This window comes from Drosophila serrata, unplaced genomic scaffold (assembly GCF_035046125.1).
Source record: "Drosophila serrata isolate PLE 108 unplaced genomic scaffold, ASM3504612v1 contig_293, whole genome shotgun sequence".
NCBI lineage: Eukaryota > Metazoa > Arthropoda > Insecta > Diptera > Drosophilidae > Drosophila > Drosophila serrata.
In genome coordinates this window covers 1,050,641-1,069,712 of record NW_028257191.1, presented here as the reverse complement: position 1 = coordinate 1,069,712, position 19,072 = coordinate 1,050,641, and the positions used below count along the sequence as shown (strand labels likewise).

The following is a 19,072-nucleotide window of genomic DNA, read 5'->3' as shown; positions in this document are numbered from 1 at the left end:
CCTAAATGCATAATAGATATACTTAAATTCAACTTTTTGTTCGTCGGTAGACATTAGGTAAAGGACTCATTTCAGCTCCAAATTAATACTAGCTAGAGGTAAATCCGCAACATCCGTTCCTTCCGACTTGGCGTCCAGTTACTACCCTTGTCCGTATCCACGTCGGAGATATTTTTCAATTTCGTGCTTCCGTTTTTGTTGGTACTATTGCATCAGAGTTGCGTTTACCTTCCTTAAATAGGTTAACTTGGTTTGCAACTGCAATTTCATTAGGGCTGGTAGAATCAATAAGATCTTGTACCTTTCTTCTTTTGGTGCGATCGCAGCAATCCTCGAATTTATTTTGTGGTTTCCCAGGCTTAGATGAAAGAGAAATTTCTTGCAATACCGTGTTTGGTAAATTCAAATTACTTTTTTTTTAAACCTTTCCTCATAACGATAACATTGATTCCATTTTATTTCAAATTGTAAACACAGATTTTTTAGAAAAGCCTTTAAGTCTTTTTTGGAGCCTTCAGAAAATGTAACCAAACGATGATAATTAAAAAAAAAAAAAAAAATCACAAACCGCATTCAAACGCTTGTTCTTATCACTTGCAATCCAAATATCATAAATTTGTTTTTTCGTAAGTTCGGTAGACATACGCACGATGTTTCAACTGAATGTAATAGCCAGCACTGAAATCTACTTATTCTGAAATTTTCGAGCTCAAACTTTAATAAGAAACCAAATTTCTTCTCCTTTAAACACAAAAATCAATTGAAAATAACCAACGAAAAAGCTCTGTTGTTCAGATAAGGATTGTGCTTAAAATACCGTTTAAATAAAGCTCTAATTTTGTTTATCATACCTTAACGAAACTATGAACAAAAGAAAAGCAGAAAAAAACAATTTGATTTCGAACTTCGCAGAATATCAGTACTTGAATAAAGCGGCATTTCACTGTTCTCCAAAGAGTGAGAAACAGATTTCGCTAAGTACCTTCTTTTGATTTTTTTATTTCTACTGCGACGACAAGAAAAATAGTTTATATAATAATTATATACATTTAATTAAGTATTAAAAAAATTATTCGGACGAATTTGGTGAAATTTAAAAAATTTACTTTTGTACATTAATCCGCAATTTGATTCCGTTCAATTATTCCTTTCCTGTTAGCAAACGCGTAGGCTGGCTGACCCATCCATGCTGCGGATGGAATTTACCCGCCTTACGGAGACCGCCATCAACAGACATATGCAACCTGTTTGCCCAGTCCGATTCTATTTCAAGGCATGATAGCAGTTCTACTTTTCGCGCCCGTAAGCGAACTCGGTCCCTCTGCATTTCATTATTTAAGAAAGAGCTGACCACCACGGATTCCACACAATTGTGAGGGGACGGAAGATCAAGCCACTTCCGAAAATAAAAACGTTACAATTTATCGAATTTTCTAAGAACGCCTATCGTCACACTCCCAAGGGTTAGCTTGTGTAAGAGTTGTGGGATGAGGACAGTTCTATTGGTAAACAAATTCTGTTGAAGCTTTAGAGGGGCCTGAGTCAATCTCAACAACTTCGGACCGAGGACTTCAGCTGGATTGTACCGGACCCTTCCTTCTGCAGTGAAACAGATACCTATGTAAATACTTCCACTCGTCCGTGCGCTTCAATGAAGGACACTCGCGCAGACCTATGCGGACGTTGTGTTGCGTCACAACAGTACACTTCTGCTTAGGCTGCCCCTTAATACCAATAGTAAAACACTAATCAGCATTCAGGGTGAGTCCGACCGTTTCTAAGAATTCCACGGTCTTGTCCAACAATTTCAGAAGGCCCATCGGAGTTTCCGCAAATAGCACTATATCATCTGCGAATGCTGCCACGTTTGTCATGACATTTCCGACCTTGACACCAATCTCCTCGGTAAGGACCTAAGTAACCTGTCCATTAAATTAAATAGTATCGCAGAGAGATGATCTCCCTGCCTCATTCCACGGACAGGTTTGATTACATCCGAACTCCATCCGTCTCCATTGAGCGTTGTGCCACCAACCTCGTACGTTCTCTGTATATAGTCGACAATATTCTTCGGTAGTCCATATGCTGTCAAGGTATTAATAATTACTGCGTGTGACAGTAAATCAAACGCCTTGCTAACATCCAGGGTCGCGATGTAGCAAGATTTACAGCTTTTATGGCTTTCCCTCAAAATTATGCGACCATCGTCGCATTATCAGCACACCCGTCGGTAGGTTAGAACCCTCGCTGTCGCGAGTTCCAGTTGATTGATGAAGTCAACCGGGATGCCAATATGGCGTTTAGTTGCCGAACCAGAACCGAGGGGACTGTAACGGGACGAAAGTCTTGCGGTCGCATTGCCGTCACCGTTAACGGAATGAAAACGGTTCTGGCCAGTCTAGATGGTTGTTGTAGACGGCCACACCAGAGAATAAGGTTCATTTTGCGTAGTATAATTTCCGTTGGAATACTTGTGGCAGTCAGGTCCCGGATATGAAGACAATGGCACTTTATTAGCCCTTAGATCTCGCTCTGAAATTGCGGCCCATACCCTCTCGTGCTAATGTTTCATGGGAAATACTGTATATCCGCACGAGCATGGGCTAGGCCGTGTCATCACTTCTCTCCAGTAGGGTTCCATACATTCTCTATTTGGCATCATCGACTCATCAGCTCCATTAAGCAAGTATTTTATGCATCTCCTCTTATGTTTGTCCCTACTATATATCCTGTTTCGGGGCCTCCAGGGAGGCCTCGTCAGAATGTGGGGTGCATTGCGTGCCGGAAAAATTTCCAGGTGGTAGTTAGACAAACATGGCATGCCTTAAGGCATGGGAGTTGCTGGGAGTTCGAACTCCTTTCTCGCCATCATCCACTTCTCTTCCTCACTCCATCTTAGATGTGTGTCTTCACACCGATAAAGTTCATCAAACTCGTTTTTATGAAGACGTGACATGTGGACACCCAGCCCTAATTTGCCGCTAAAGTACCTTCCACATATCGTGCAGGTAACTCTAGTAGAATGATTATTTCCAGCACTTGTTCCCAGTTGGTCATCTAGGCTGATTACCGCAGATGTAGGTTTCCGAGACTCTGTATTATCATTATTCATACCAATTGGAACTGATTCTGAGGGGCTGGTAGCCAGTCATTCGGCTTTTTCGAGTTCGAAGCATTTGTTCGAAACCGAGCACAACAAGAATTCACTTTTCAGTGGCAGATCGACCGTGGAGCGATGAGCAGGGGTGCGTTTCTTTGCGCTGTGCTCTCGTTTCTGTGTATATGTGTATATGTGTACAAGCGCTCGCACGTTTGTATGCGTGTTCAAATTTCAGCATGCAGAGTCTTTTTCAAAGATTTTAGACGGCCACAGCCAGTGCGCCGCGGCGGCGGCTTACTTGCTTATGACGTCACAGCAATACTTGAATTGGGGGGCAAATTATTAAAGATATTTAACTATAATTACTACTTATTTTAATTTAAGTTTTTTTCACTTGCTAAGCGCGCCCAAATTTGTACATACATACATAGATATTGACATAAGCATAATCAAAACAAATCAAAGAAACTTGGAAAAACAAAACAAAAAGTGACATTCGCAAATCACTTGCATAGACAACAACAACATACCCTTCAGTACCTGTCATCAGTAATTCATCAACGTTTCATCAACAGTCAAGGGGGTGCTGATGATTCATCAATGACAGGCCATACAAACTGTTGATGAATTTAACATGGGCATGTCATAGGCTGTCATCAATAAAAATTCATTAACAATTCATTGATGATTCATCGATTATTCATCAACAATTCATCGATGATTCATCGACAAAATGCTTTTTGGGAAATATATTGTCAGAAAAAAAATTAAAATAAGTAGTTCCACAAAGTGACACTGTTAAATATCTTGGCATGCACTTTGATCGCAGGCTTACCTCGAAGAACCACATAAAGGCAAAGAGACAACAACTAACTATAAAAGCTAACAAAATGACCTGGTTACTGGCTCGAAATTCGCAAGTCATCATAGCAACAAAATACTGTTATATAAAGCGATTCTCAAGCCTATCTGGACGTATGATATGCAACTGTGGGGAACAGCCAGCAACTCCAGCGCTTCCAATCAAAAATGTTAAGAAGAATTGTAAATGCTCCATTTTGTGACAAATGCAAACATCTATAATGACTTAAATAACTCATTTGTAAAAGATAAAATTAGAAAATACAGTATAGCATACGTAAACAAATTACAAAGCCATGAAAACACTCTAGCAATTAATCTTGCAGGTAACAACTTAGAAATTAGAAGTCTTAAGGGACTACCCTGACATTTTTAAAAAATCGAATTTTTTTACTTAATCTTGATGCGTTTTTTTTTTTAACGGTGTACATGATTTCTCAAAAACCGCTAAGCCTTCAAATTTTTTACACATCTTCTCTATAACGCCGTCTATTGCATGACTTAGGATTTTTTCGATATGATTTTTTGTTTTAAAGTAATACATTTTTAAACAAAAATTTTGTCAAAAAAAAATTTTTTTTTCAAAGTGCTCCCCTTTGTCCAAAAAATTTTTTTCCAGAAACGACTACTTCATGCTATGGCCATACCTATATAGTTTATACAAAAATTTTGTTTTTGAATTTCGGATAACAAATGTGGTGTGCAGCATGTGCACCAGTGATGCCAATTTGTCCTTTTTCCGGACAGATCTGTCCTGTTTTTAACGCTTCATCCGGTAAAAATTGAAAATCATCCGCATACCTGAAATCTGTTCTTTTTCTAGATTTTTCATCCGGAAATCTGTCCTTTTTTTAAATCTTATATTAATCCTTATTTTTTTTTTCTAAAATAGTTGCTTTTGAGCTCCAATTTAAATTTATTATCAGCTGTAAAATATGAAACAGGTGGCAACTTTTCGCGGCTGCCAAACTTATATAGATAGTTTGGTAAAAAATTCATCGAAAAACAACTCTATTTACGGTTTACTTGCACTCTGTTTCGGTACTGAACACGCAATTTCAAAGTTTGTATTATTAAATTAAAAATGCCAAAAGAAGTGTATTGCAAAAGTTTCGGGATTGCTGGCTACTTCAGACCGATTTTAAAGATTGGATTAGCCGACATAATTCAGACAATAACAAGGCTTATTGCAAAGTACTGCAAATGCAGTATTAACTGTAAAATTGACCAAATAAGAGCGCACATGACGACAAAAAAACATGCACAAAATACATCAAGTTTAGTGAAACAAAGTTAAATTTGTTTCGAGCCGGTCAAATTGTCAGAAACTTGTCGCCAAGAAGCTGCGGTAGCTATGTTTATAGCCCAGCATTGTGCTATTGAGCCGGTTGGTCACCTAAGTGAATTCTTGAAAACACATTTTGTCGCGAAGAAGGTTAAATTACACAGAACCAAGTGCACCAAATAATCGAAGATGCCTTAAAACTATTATTTTAATAACAATATTATAAAATTACTGTAAACAAACTTTTTGTCCTTTTTTCTATTCTTTTTATAATATTTTCATACTATTTTTCCTGTTTTTTTTTTTTCTCAATCTGTCCTTTTTTTTAAATATTGGCATCACTGATGTGCACCATCCGACCATTCCCAAAAATAAATCGTTTTTTGACTGGCTATATCTCCGCCATTAGTAAATATTTTTTTCTTTCAATAAGTGTTTTTTAGTTTAACATATGTACTTTGAGGTACTAATAAATAAAAAGGTGTATTCCTAATAACTTAGTCAAAATGCATTTTTGAAAAACCCTCCCATTTTCATGCGTTCAGGGCGGTCTAGCCCCTTAAAAGAAAAAACATGTCCTCGATCTCCAGTAATTGTAAAACTGTAAATAGTATGTAATATAATACTGCTTTCTTTTCCTGTAAATGTCATTGTTAAAAAATTTGCTTTTTGTCTATCGTTTAGACAGATTGTAATTAAAACCGTTAAAAAAAGTAGTAATTAAGTTAGATAACTTAAATAATTTGTCTTCCAATAACGCGCTAGCCGCTAAGTATTGCTGTGACGTCATAAGCAAGTGAGCCGCCGCGGCGGCGCATACTGCATACGGAAATTTGCACACGCATACAAACGTGCAAGCACAGCGCGAAAAAACGCACCCCTGCTCATCGTTTCGCGGTCGATCTGCCACTGAAAAGTGAACTCAGCGTGACCGCGCCGAACTAAACGAGAAATACTAATTTTGTCTCAAAAATATACTACAAAATACTATTTCATATTTTATAAAATACCACTATAAATACCATAACAAATAAATCGCCTAGAAATTCAAATTATAATATGTAATATGTAAATAAGGTTTTTCCCATTGCAAAAAATGTTTGTTTTTTATTTCATTTTACAAGATTAATAATATTTCAGTCCAGCATTAAACTAAAACAATATGCATTCGTATTCAATTCCATATTCCAATATATATTTAAGTCTTAAAATTAATTAAATACTTTAAATTCATTTTGTAACACTTTCTTAAAATAAAATAATAGAGGAACTTTTTTGTCCAGTCATCGAGTAACATGTTTTTAAAATAAAATAATAAAGGAACTTTGTCGAGTCTTGTACGTTTCTTTTAAGATCAGAATATTACATTTCATTAAATTGACTAGTCTTCTTCGTCAGAGCTGCTTAAATTTAATTTGTTGAGATCTGTGCACAACATTTGTTGTTCATCAATGATTATGGAGAACACAGGCCTTCCCGCTGCAGAAACGCACCGTTTCATGCTAGAGATCAGTTGCTCCTTCATCACAGGTGCCAGTACATTGTACCTTTGATTTTCAACAGAAGTAGTTCATGTTGTCTTTATGTTTTTGGGTAGCCGCGTGCTGCGTAAGTGACGCCAGCCTACTTAACATGTCCGTCTGGCTTTGCACCGCGCATCCATCATATTTGCGCTCCATTGCCCAGCCATTTTTGGTTCTCCGGCATAGTCTCCCACTCAGCTCTATATTTTTGTTTATTACTCATGATTAATTAAGACTTGTTTGGATTCAAGAAAAAGAGAGAGGTTGACCAAACCGAAAATACCATGTAATACCATAAAATCTAAGAAAAATGCTACAAAATACCTATATACCATTAAAATACTTTTGGGCAAAATCCGAGCTGATAAAATACCAAAAAGCATTTAAAATACCATATTCGGTCACGCTGCTGCCATGGTCCAATGCAGAGGTGAAACGTGTGTTCAGGCAAATGAATATAGTGAAGTCAAAATTGCGCAATAAAATGGCATTAAAAAGCTTGAATGCTTTATTGAACATAAGGTTTGTTTTTAAATTGTGTCAAACTTATTTATATTTTAATAATAATATATTTCAATGTTACAGATATGGGTTACAAAGACAGAATGAATGCTGTCATACCTATTCGTTGCCACAAAAGTATCTTGCCCAAATTAGAAAAAAAGACAAATATTTGAATGACGGGGAGAACGACGATATTGAAAGTTTGTTAACGTGTTTTATATAATAAAAACATGAAAATTACTTTAATTTGGTTGATATTATTGGATTTTAATATATAGCTTATTTTTCAGCATATTTTTCTAAATTTTAGCCTATTCTAGACTATTTTTACCCAAAATCTAGCCTATTTGCGAGCTCAATACCTGGCAACACTGGTAAGACCGCGACGCCATATTGGCGTTTTAAAAGGAGAAGAAGAAAAACGAAAGCGTAAAGGGGTGGGAGCTAAAGGAATTTCATATTTAACGTAAGAAGCTTAAAACGCTGTGAAGGAGTCATTTCCGACCCTACAAACCTGATATATTCTTGATCAGCATGAACAGGGGAATCATAAAAAAAGGAAACAAAATTAAAAAAAAATTTTTTTTCAAATTTTATTGTGGAAAAACCATCTTGAACAAGAAAGGAAGCTAACTTCGGCACGCAGAAGTTTATATACCCTTGCAGATAGAACTTCTATGAATAGGAATCCATACAATATAAATTATATATACATATTTGTGTTAAAAAAAACAATGAAGTAATACCTGCTTTCATTACATTCACCTATACATATTATATTTGCAGTTTTATATTCACAGATATGCATTTTTCCTCTACATCAAACGATCGTTTGTATGGCACCTATATGATATAGTCGTCCGATTTTCATGAAATTTAAGACTAATATAAAATGGCTATTTGATGAAAATCAGCTGAAAACTGAAAAAGTTATAAATTTAATTGTATTAATTTCTCGATTGTTCTTATGGGAGCTATATGATATAGTTGTCCGATATTCATAAAATTTTATGCAAAATTGTAGAGTAGAGTAAAATGGCTATATCTCAAATTTGATCCAATTCTATTGAAAACTGAAAAAGTTAAAATTTTTTTTTTTTTTTAATTTTCGATTATTCCTATGGCAGCTATTTGATATAGTCGTCCGATCCGGCCCGTTCCGACATATATACGAGTGAGAGGATATAGAAGGCTAACTACAAAGTTTCATTCAGATAGCTTTAAAACTGAGAGACTAGTTTGCGTAGAAACGGACAGACGGACATGGCTAGGTCGACTCGGCTGTTGAACCTGAACCAAGAATATATATACTTTATATAGTCGGAGGTGCCTCCTTCACTGCGTTGCAAACTTCTGACTGAAATTATAATACCCTGAAAGGGTATAAAAATTGATATAAATTGAAATATCTTAAAATTTCAATTTGAGTATGCAGATTTATTAACCTATTAAAAACTAGCACAGAACAGCTTTTCGATCGAAATGAATTCCTTTTTTTAGGTTGTGAGTTTTTAAAACTGTTGGTCGTAGTAAAATAGTCATACAAATATCGACCCAAAGGATGCGAATATTTATACCCTTGCAGAGTATCATAAATTCAGTCAGAAGCTTAAACCGCAGTGAAGGAGTCGTTTGATCAGCAAGAAAAAGGGGATCTTTCTGGGCATAAAAAAAAGAACAAAAACTTTTATACATTTTTTTTTTTTAAATTTTCTTGTTATAATGAACATTTCTTTGAAAATTTGACAAAATTTTAAATATTTTAAATTTTTAATTTGACTGTGCAGACTTATAAAATTATTAAAAACTACTACTACATAACTGATTTCCGTATCGAAATTAATGGAGTTTTGGCTTAGTTATGAGATTCTCATATAAATATCCGTACAAAGAATGCGTAATTATTTTTAAATATTGTGTCAAAATATATTTTATTATTATTATATAATTATTCAATTTTTCCTAAACTTCTCGAAATAAAAATATGAAAAAATTTTAATTCAGCTGGAGAAAAGGAGATAATTGAAGAGCTTGATATGTTGGCAAAAATACTTAAATAATTAATAAAAAATATTGTTTCAATACTCTAGCGTTATTTTTTAGCTATCATTAAAATTGTCTAGCTATTTCTAGCTTTTTTCAAGGGTTGGTTTAGCTTTTCCATGACCTGAAAAGTTGGTAACACTGACTCTGGGGTTCTAGACATTTCGTTCGGGTGATCTGGGGTTCCAGGCTCAGCCGTTTTTATAATAGTACCTTTTTGTTCTGTTTGACTTCTCTATGTATTTCTTGCTTAGTTCGCAAAGCCAAAAAAAGGAGCAGCAAAAAACAGCAGGTACCGTTCTCTCTCCCAAGGCCTACCATAAGAAAACAAGCTACTCCGCCAATTCTGGTAATCGCTTCATAACCCTATTAGAGCTGGAAAACCATCGATGTTACCATCGATAGTATCGATGGTAAGGAGCCAGCTTGCACTATCGATGGTTTGGAAACTATCACGATAGTATCGCCGTCGTATTCTACCACTACTTTTCTTGTGTTTTCGCAGCTAAGCGCTAAGAAACAATTTTATAATTGTAATATTAGATTTATAATAAGACTTTCTTTTCTTTAGACAGTAGTCAGTGACTGGTGGTTCTACAGTGGTGCCCGTCTGAAACACTTTAAGCAGTAAGTAGGATGTTAAAAGTATATAAAAGCTTTTACTTTAGACATGGAGAAGGAAAAGCAGCCCAGCAACATCTGCGAGGATTTACCTGGACCTAGCACAACAAGAAAGCGCACATGGAAAAGCAGCATGGTATGGGACCATTTTAAAAAGACGAACGACGGAAAGCAATCTGAATGTCGCCTTTGCGATAAGACATACAAAATCAGTGGCAACACATCAAATCTGAGTGATCACCTCACGCGTGCGAATCCATCTTATCAGTCGTTGGAGAGTGGGCCCACAAGCTCAATTTCCAAGTTATTAAAAGTTGACAATCAATACGACACTAATTTCGCTCGTAAGCAAAAATTAGATAAGGCACTAATGAAAATGATAGCCATGGACGTCTAACCACTCTCAATTGTAGAGGACTCGGGGTTTCGCCATTTTGTTAATCTGCTAGAACCTCGATCCACCATTCCATGTCGGAATACATTTAAAAATGTCCACATGAAGAATGTCTGTGCCGATTTGACATCAAAGCTCCAACTCATACTGAGCAAAGTGGACCAATGTGCCATTACCATGGATGGTTTGACGTCAAGGGCCAACGATGGCTACCTCACAGTTACAGTACACTTCATTAATGACTCATTTGAGCTGAACGTCGCTGTTTTGTCAACAGAAAAATTGATGGACCCATTTAACCACAATGCTGAAAATATTGCAGCATCGGTTCGAGTTGTGCTCTCCAAATGGAACTTAAAGTCAAAAGTAAACGCCATAGTGACAGACAATGCCAGCGCAATGATTAAGTCGTGCGAAATTTTACAAAAGCGTCACTTTCCATGCTTTGCTCACTGCCTCAACCTAGTGGTGCAAGATTGCTTGGAGGAAGATTCGATAAAGCATGTTTTGACCAAATGCAAAAGAATTGTACAATTTTTAAATGTAGCACTATAGCCTACGAAAAATTCAAGCAAGCTCAGGGTGACAATGCATACAGTCTGATCCAAGAAGTAAGCACTAGAGGGAATAGTGCTTTTAAAATCGTGGAAAGAATTTTAGCTACAAAATGAGTTCCTATCGCCCGTCGTCCTCAGCATGTCAAGAGCACCTGATCGAAGGAATAAACTCTGATATTTCCAGCAATCCACTAGAGTATTGGAGAGTAAGTAGCGATTTTTCTGCTTAATTTTGTTACTTTTCAAAAATTATGTTATGTTTTACAGAGCAATGAAAGTGACCAGTCAGCTTTGGCGAAGTTGGCCAAAAAAGCTTTGTGTGTCCCAGCGACTTCAACGGAGTCTGAGAGGATGTTTTCGAAGGCAGGCCAAATAATTTCCGAGCGCAGGTCATCACTAAAGTCAAACATAGTTGACCAGCTCCTGTTCATAAACAAAAATTGGTGGATTACCGAATCTAATGTGTAATTCTAAGATAGATTTCAAGTCTAGCGGCTGGACCGCTACTAACGAAGCAACGTTTTTATGTTTTTGGATATTCTTTTTATTTTACTTTTAAAATTATTAAGTTTGACAAATTAAGTGAATTAAATGGAAAAATAAATAATAAATAAAATAAAATTTTAATCGAATTTATAAGGAATACCCCTGCTGTGTTGGGTTTTTTATAAAGAATAACCTCTATATTACAAAATTTGTTGAATTCGATATTATCGCGATAGTATCGATGGTTTCCGAAAAAAGCCTCGAAAACATCGATAGGGTCACTATCGATGTTTTACCAGCTTTAAACCCTAACCGACGGGGAAGAAATGGACGTCGAGGCTTCCACTTCGCAAGCCGCGATAAAGCGCGCCGCAAAGAAGTGTGATGCAAGTTTGCAGCCGGCTACATTCAATAGCTAGAACAAAGAAGTCATTGCCATATTTTTAAATTCAAAATGGAGATAAGTTTGAAATTATACGTAAAAGCGAAACATTCTAAATTGTTTTTAAATTTTTTTTCAATTTGATCGGAGGTTGTACGTTTTTTTTGTTAATTTTGGATTTTACTAGTTAAATTAAAGTATTTTGATGTGACTATGCCTGCTCGCACAGGGGCAGGAAATTTGTATTTTTTTTGCTAATAAACTAATAATAATAATAATAAAAAAATACATAACTAATATCCACTTTGATTAGCTGCCATTTCGGAACCATTAAACAGAAGGTAGTTAAATGTTGAGGAAAAATAGCTTAATCCATAATTTTTATTATGCAATTGTTGTTTTTTATTTTTCATTTTCTTAAAAACATTTTTGACCGATTTTGGCCACAATCCGGGCGAATAGTGGCAATATATGAGAAGCATCCGGGGCACAGGTTCGGCGACCACGTCACCCGTGGGCAACCCGCTATGTCCGGAGGGAATCCTGAAATGAAATTAAACATAAAATTAATGAAATCTCTATTTGAATCGATAGTTCGATCAATATAATTTAATGTTTAGAGATAATTTTATTTAAATGTTTGCCGCGACTTCGCCTTAAATGCTCCGTCCGTCCAATTTAGGCAACAACATTTCTGCCGGTATCTCGCACATGAAAGCTTCGATGTTGGCTTCTAATGCTCCAATTGTTGGGCTTGTCCCTCCCACAAAAAAAATGTAATAAGGGTTAATTTGGTGTGAAATTTCATCACAATACCTTAAATAGCCGACAGAGAAGGTCGACGAAACTGAACTTTCTTAACCGAGCACTCATTTTTATAGTAACACTAGCTGACCCGGCAAACGTTGTTTTGCCATATAAATAATTTCCTAGTAATTTCTAGTGTAGACAAAAAATAGCTTACTTATTGTAAGTATGTATGTATGTTAGAATGTGTATATTGTATGTATGTAAGAATGTGGTATATGCGTGAAATAAGCATGGAGCGCTGTGAACGATGAGGGAATATAAAAATAACAAAAGGCAAACATTATTTTTAAGGTATTATAATTTATTCCTTAAAATTATATATCATTAATTAAACAATTACGACAGTAACACTATTAAACAATATCAATCTCTTAATGCTATAGCGTGAACAATATTTTTTGTTAGTCCATCCTTAGCCAACACAAACAAACTGGATGGTTTACCCACTCGAGAGCATGCCACGTATAATTGTCCGTGTGAAAAACAGGGTGTTCTCAAAACTAATCCACAAACAGACATCGTTTGACCTTGGGATTTGTTGATAGTCATTGCAAATGCCAATCTAATCGGAAACTGAAGACGTTTGAATTGAATTGGCACATCTGTAGGTATAATAGGAATCCGTGGTATGAGTATATTTTCACCTCTGAAGTTGCCATTTAAAATCCTGGCTTCGATCACGTTTTTCATTAATTTTTGAATGACTAATCGCGTACCGTTGCACAGCCGGGGCGGGTTCAAATTACGAAGCAAGATAATTGGAGATCCAACCTTTAATTGTAAATTATGTGGTGGCATGCCTGGCAAATCCAGTGAGTTCAAAAACTCTGTGGGAAAATTTACTGCTTCGCTGTCGTCGCAAACTGTATCAATAGATTTATATGATACCAAGTTCCCTGGCAACATTTGTATCTTCAGATTTAAATTGTCAACGTCTACATTTTTTGCCGCTAAAATCGCTCTTTCTGCAAGCCACTCATGATTTATGTACTGTGTGTGTACATCGGGAAATATTTGTTCAATGAGAGTATCTTGCGAATCAGCGATTGTGCAGAAATCGGTCGGTAATTTTACGTATCCAGTTTCATCTATAGCAACTTTTCCATCACCGATATCTAAAAGTTGTTTTGAAAATGTTTCAGCGGATGGATCTTGAAGCATTTGAACGCGCATATTTATTTTTAGCTGTACTTTTTCAACATTACGCCACAATGGAGATGATTTTAAGCAAGCGTTGATCTCATCAGCGTATGTTGAACGTGGAATGACTGGAAGTGTTTGTCTGAAATCACCTGAAAGGACCAACAGAGTTCCGCCAAATAATTTGTCACTGTTTTTAATATCTTTCAATGTCCTGTTCAACGCCTCAAGTGAATGTTTGTGTGCCATAGTACATTCATCCCAAATAATAAGTTTACACCGTTTCAGCACAGTGGCCATGGACGATTGTTTCTTAATGTTGCATACTGCGTCAGGGTTATTCTGAATATTTAGTGGCAGCTTAAATACTGAATGAGCTGTTCTACCTCCATCCAATAAAGTTGCTGCAATGCCCGATGATGCAACGGCCAATGCGATGCCATTATTTGATCGTATTTCAGCAAGAATTAGCGAAATAACGAATGTTTTGCCAGTTCCACCCGGTGCATCCAAAAAGAAGAACCCACCTTGTCCAGCTGAAACTGCGAGCATAATGCGATCATAAATGGTTCTTTGTTCCTCATTCATTAGTGGGACATTGCGGGCAACAATCGCTGCCATTTCTACAGTACTGTACTGCAGTTCACGATTCATTTCAGTATTCATTAAATCAGATGCAGTTCGATTTGGCGAATTCATACCGAAATTACTAAGTGGTAAGTTGGCAATGACAATGCAAAGATCCTCAATAGCAATCAATGCTTCATTGTACATTTCGTCGCTGAATGTTATGGTTAGATCGTGGCACCGTATACGATGTTGATGCAATATATCATCAGTCATTGAATCTTTGTGATTTTCCCATAATATCTGTGCTCGGGCTGGGAAACATGTAGTCAACACTATAGCGAATAGTAGACGAATTTGTATTGCTGTACAGTTCAATGCAGCTTCAGCAAGCATGCATTCCCACTGGTTGTCGTCTTCCAGCAAGCCGAGTGCAAGGCATGCATCTTTATACGTTGGATATTGTTGCCCATTCACTTTACGTATATCTTGAAATGATAATGGGTCAGTAACATTAACCAACAACAGTCGAAGATAAAAGCACTCCGTGTGTCTTGGATTGACTGTAAATAATCGCCCCAAGGCGTTTGATTTAAATAAATTGAGACATGCAGCAACTGGTGAGCCTTGCTTGCGGGGCATCCATGTTTTTGTTTGAGTCCATGTGAAATAGCGTGGTACTTGTGAATAGAGTAATGTTCGTGCAAAGGCACCAAAATCATCCGCACGATAACACAATTCAAAAAATGCAGTGAGTGTAGTTTTAGGTGGATTTATTGCACGATCAATCGCTGTCTCGTTCGTGAAAAATACACGCTGACCGTTTTCAAGATGGATGGCTAACTGAACAACTGCTGGATCCCGTTCATGAATTGGAAAACCGAAGATACGCCAAGCAGCTTCATTGGAGCTGATGTACCGACCAATTTGGTAGAGCGTTATTTCATCGTTTTTATTCACTGGAGGAGCATTCACATTAGTATTTTCCACTCTAAACACAGCTATATCACTGCCTTTATGGACATACTTGCAAATGTATTTGATGCTCTTCACAGAACTGCAGAACTCAACATTAATATGAGCATTATATGTCTTGCTCAGCAGAGGCGAATATGGCACCACCCAACGATTGTCAATATCAACCTCTTTATTGATGATATTTTTAATAAATGATTGTCCGCCATTTTCAGGATTTCTTCGACGATATATTGGGTATCCGTCGACATTTGTGACCGTATCATTGGTAAAATCTTTAGGGAAATTTTTAGTACATTTTCCATCAGCCATGCAAGGCGATGAACTATTAAGAGTACCACATGGACCATGAATCATGTTTGTTGTAACAATATCAAACAGCAGTTGGTCAGTGGATGGATCTGGAATTTCCGCAGAAATGATGCTATCGATTTCTTCAGGACGGATTTTGTCGATGAACCAAACCAAAATGTGTGCATGAGGTAATCCTCGCTTTTGCCACTCAACCGAATACATCCAGCAACGTGTGGGACCAAATACATGTGATTTAGTAATGAAACTTATTAAAGACTTCAACTTTTGTCTGAACACACGTGCTGTAATGTCATGGCGATGTATTGCATTTTGGCCAGGCAGTAGCAAAGATGTAATCTCTGGCCATTTTGGATTACATGTGAACGTGATAAATAAACATGGTCGTCCATATTCGCGCACGAAAGTCAGAGCATCCTGTATATATTCTTGCATATGACGTGGACTGCCTACGTACGATGATGGTAAAATGACATGGTTACCAATTTCGGCGACGTCGGCGTTGTTGTTGATAGCGTCTCGCAAATGAATGTACTCTTCCGCGCGCAGCTTTTGTTGATTATATCGTATCGTAGTCGTTCGCTCTCAATCTTCGCGTACATGTCGACCATGAATTGTTGACAAAGCTCACGACATCGTAAAATGACGTTGTCCAGGCCACGTCTAATCATTAATCGGTACGCATAATAATCCTTTGAGCTAACGTTCTTGTTTGTTTCAGCTCCTGTAATATTTGTTCATAAAAAATAATTTAAATTTATTACGTTCAATAATTTAATTGTTTTGTTAAATAATTAATGATCAAATTAATAATCAATGAAGTACCTGATACGGTATCTCGTTGTTTTATGTTTATGCAATATCCGTCTTGTCCCTTCCAGAATATTAGCGGATATTGGAGAGCGTCATATGAACGATGTGTGTCAGCAATGAACTGAAGATTATTATTTCTTCTACGAATCACAATTTCTCGTGCAGCTGTACAATCGCCAACCATGATTCCAGCAACATCATCAACAACGGGTGCATTGAATCTACGAATATGCTCTCCAGCTGGTGTTTTATCAGGATTAATGACGATAGCGTGATTATCGCTTTGTAATTGGTGCATATGTGATTTGAATATTTTCAACAACACGTTGTGCTCGTTCAAAAGAGCATCTAGCTCGCTGACGATGCGGCTGGCATAAAGTGAATCAAGGTTATTATAATTACAACGTGCATTCACGCGATTGGCAAGTGCGCTTCCGGAATCCTCGCCGCCCATAAAGTAGATTTGTAAGAATTTATGTGGTTCGTTTGGCATTGGCAGCAGTGAGCCCATTTTATGATAAACTTGGCCTCTGATTTTGAATGTAGAATTGAATTGTTGACCATTTGCATTAGTATTTCGAACTATTTCTGTTGCTCCGAACGATGTCATTTGAAAGCATGAATTGAATCTTAGAATTGACTTTAGGAACACGTTAGAATCTGGATCCGTGCCGATAAGTAAGCCGTTCAATGGTTCAGGTGGTGTTTCAATTTCAGGTAGTTGCACTTTTCCTGACGCGCAACACATCCCAGCTGGCTCATTTTTGAATTTCAGAGCATGACAATGCGGACATTCCTTGTCCATAGCACCAATTACCACTTTTGAATGAGCATAATATTCAATATCGGGCTCATACTGGAATGCTAGACGCAGGAATGAATCAGATATAAATGCTCGATGTACCTGTTGTCGTTGTTGGTCATTTGTTCTTCGTCTATTGACTGTGAAACGGCGTAATTGTCGTTGTTCTAATCTTCTGACTTCATTGCGTTCATCTCGTGTATCTTCTGGCTCTTCTTGATGCAATCGCGTCATTCTGACACGTGCATCAGTATTTTGTTGCTGGATTTGTTCTTCTGTTCTTTCGGATCTGCTATTTCGCAACTTTCGAGCTTTGCTTGTACTGCGGCTCAAATCAGTCCCTTTGCGTTTTCTTGGCATTGCTCACTGTACAAAACATACATAAATAGAATTAATTAAATTATTTAATGATGAAAAATGTTAAAAGTATAATTAGGGCCAGGATTTTTGCCGCAGTTTTGAAATGATTAGTATTAATTTATGAAATTATAACAAAAATATAATTTTTATGTAAAAAAATTTCAAACAAAAGTAAAAAATTAAATTTTATGAAAACATTGTCTCTTATACTTTTTTCATACAACCAATATTTCCATTGACATTTCAAAATAAAGATTCATAATGATTGATTTTTTGGAAACTGTGAAAATCTTAATTGTTCAATTACATTTTTTTAATAAAATTAAATTAAAATTACATTTTTATAATATCAACAACATTTTCGATATAAATAAAAAAAAGTATACTTACAACACAAAATCCGTTGTTATTGAAAGCTCGTGTCACGTGTTGAGTACTTTTGAGGTTATAAAATCACTTGATTAAGTAATCGTGAAAAATACACTCAAAATTAATAATTTAATTATTATTATTGATAAAATAGGAATGATTAAAAGTTAATATGAGAGTTACACTGAGATAGCAAAATAATAATTGTCAACGTTACTACTACACTTGATGCATAAACAATAATGATGGCCGACAACTGTGTAGGGAGTGAGAGAGAAAGGGGACCGGCTTCGTTCTCATCCCTACTCCTTGCTGTTTACTGGGTCAGAAGTGACACCTGTAGCAATCTGGCGGGGATAACTAATTAAATGACGATTGATCAGTTTTCGACCGGAGAGGATAAATGATTAAATTACTAAAATAGCTATTAAAAAATAAGGGTTGATCGTAGAAGGGTGAAAATTGAGGATTGTATGTATTTTTGTATGTTGTATCATAAAAAAAGAGAAATTAAAAATTTTGTCTAAAAAATAAAAATAAAAATTTAGGGGTGGAATACCCCTAACATTTAGGGGGATGAAAAATAGATGTTGGCCGATTCTCATAGATACCGGATAAGCACAAAAAATTTCATCAAAATCGGTCAAGCCGTTTCGGAGGAGTATGGCAACGAAAACTGTGACACGAGAATTTTATATATTAGATTCATTTTGCTCTTTCTTTAAACAATTCGCGCAGTATACAATATTATTATTATTAATTTCACAAATGGAGCTGTCGGTTTCACAATCTATTGTCGGGCTTTCAACAATATCAGTGCCCATCATTCCTGCTGCCGAGGGCCTACGGGCACTTTGAAAAATATACATATCATTGTCCGCCACGCTTTCTTCTTTAAACGAAAACACGTCTTCTTCTTCTTGAAATATATTTAAATTTAGATTTGGCTCATCACTCAAGCACAGAGTCGGTATAGCCCCTGCTTTTAAATATTTTTGGCCAATGTATTTTGACTCAAAATGAAAATGGCAAATCACATTAACATTAACATTGGTGCCGCTTTGCAATTTACATTTTGAGATCCACTGGCGACGCATAACTTCATTTTTGGTGAACTTAAAAAGGCGGACGGGGAAATGTTCTGTGCTGTCTCTATAGCTTCGCATGC

At 36.5% G+C, this 19,072-nt stretch overlaps 1 protein-coding gene across 1 annotated transcript; it reads right to left on the bottom strand.

The window, feature by feature from the left end:
• Nucleotides 1–1,745: 1,745 nt before the first annotated feature.
• LOC147643090 (uncharacterized) lies at nt 1,746–17,178 on the bottom strand. Its single transcript, XM_086836877.1, is given in 5 exon segments — nt 1,746–1,913; nt 1,994–2,085; nt 15,920–16,126; nt 16,129–16,284; nt 16,386–17,178. Coding segments are annotated over 5 exon segments (1,416 nt in total).
• Between the last annotated feature and the right edge of the window lie 1,894 nt (nt 17,179–19,072).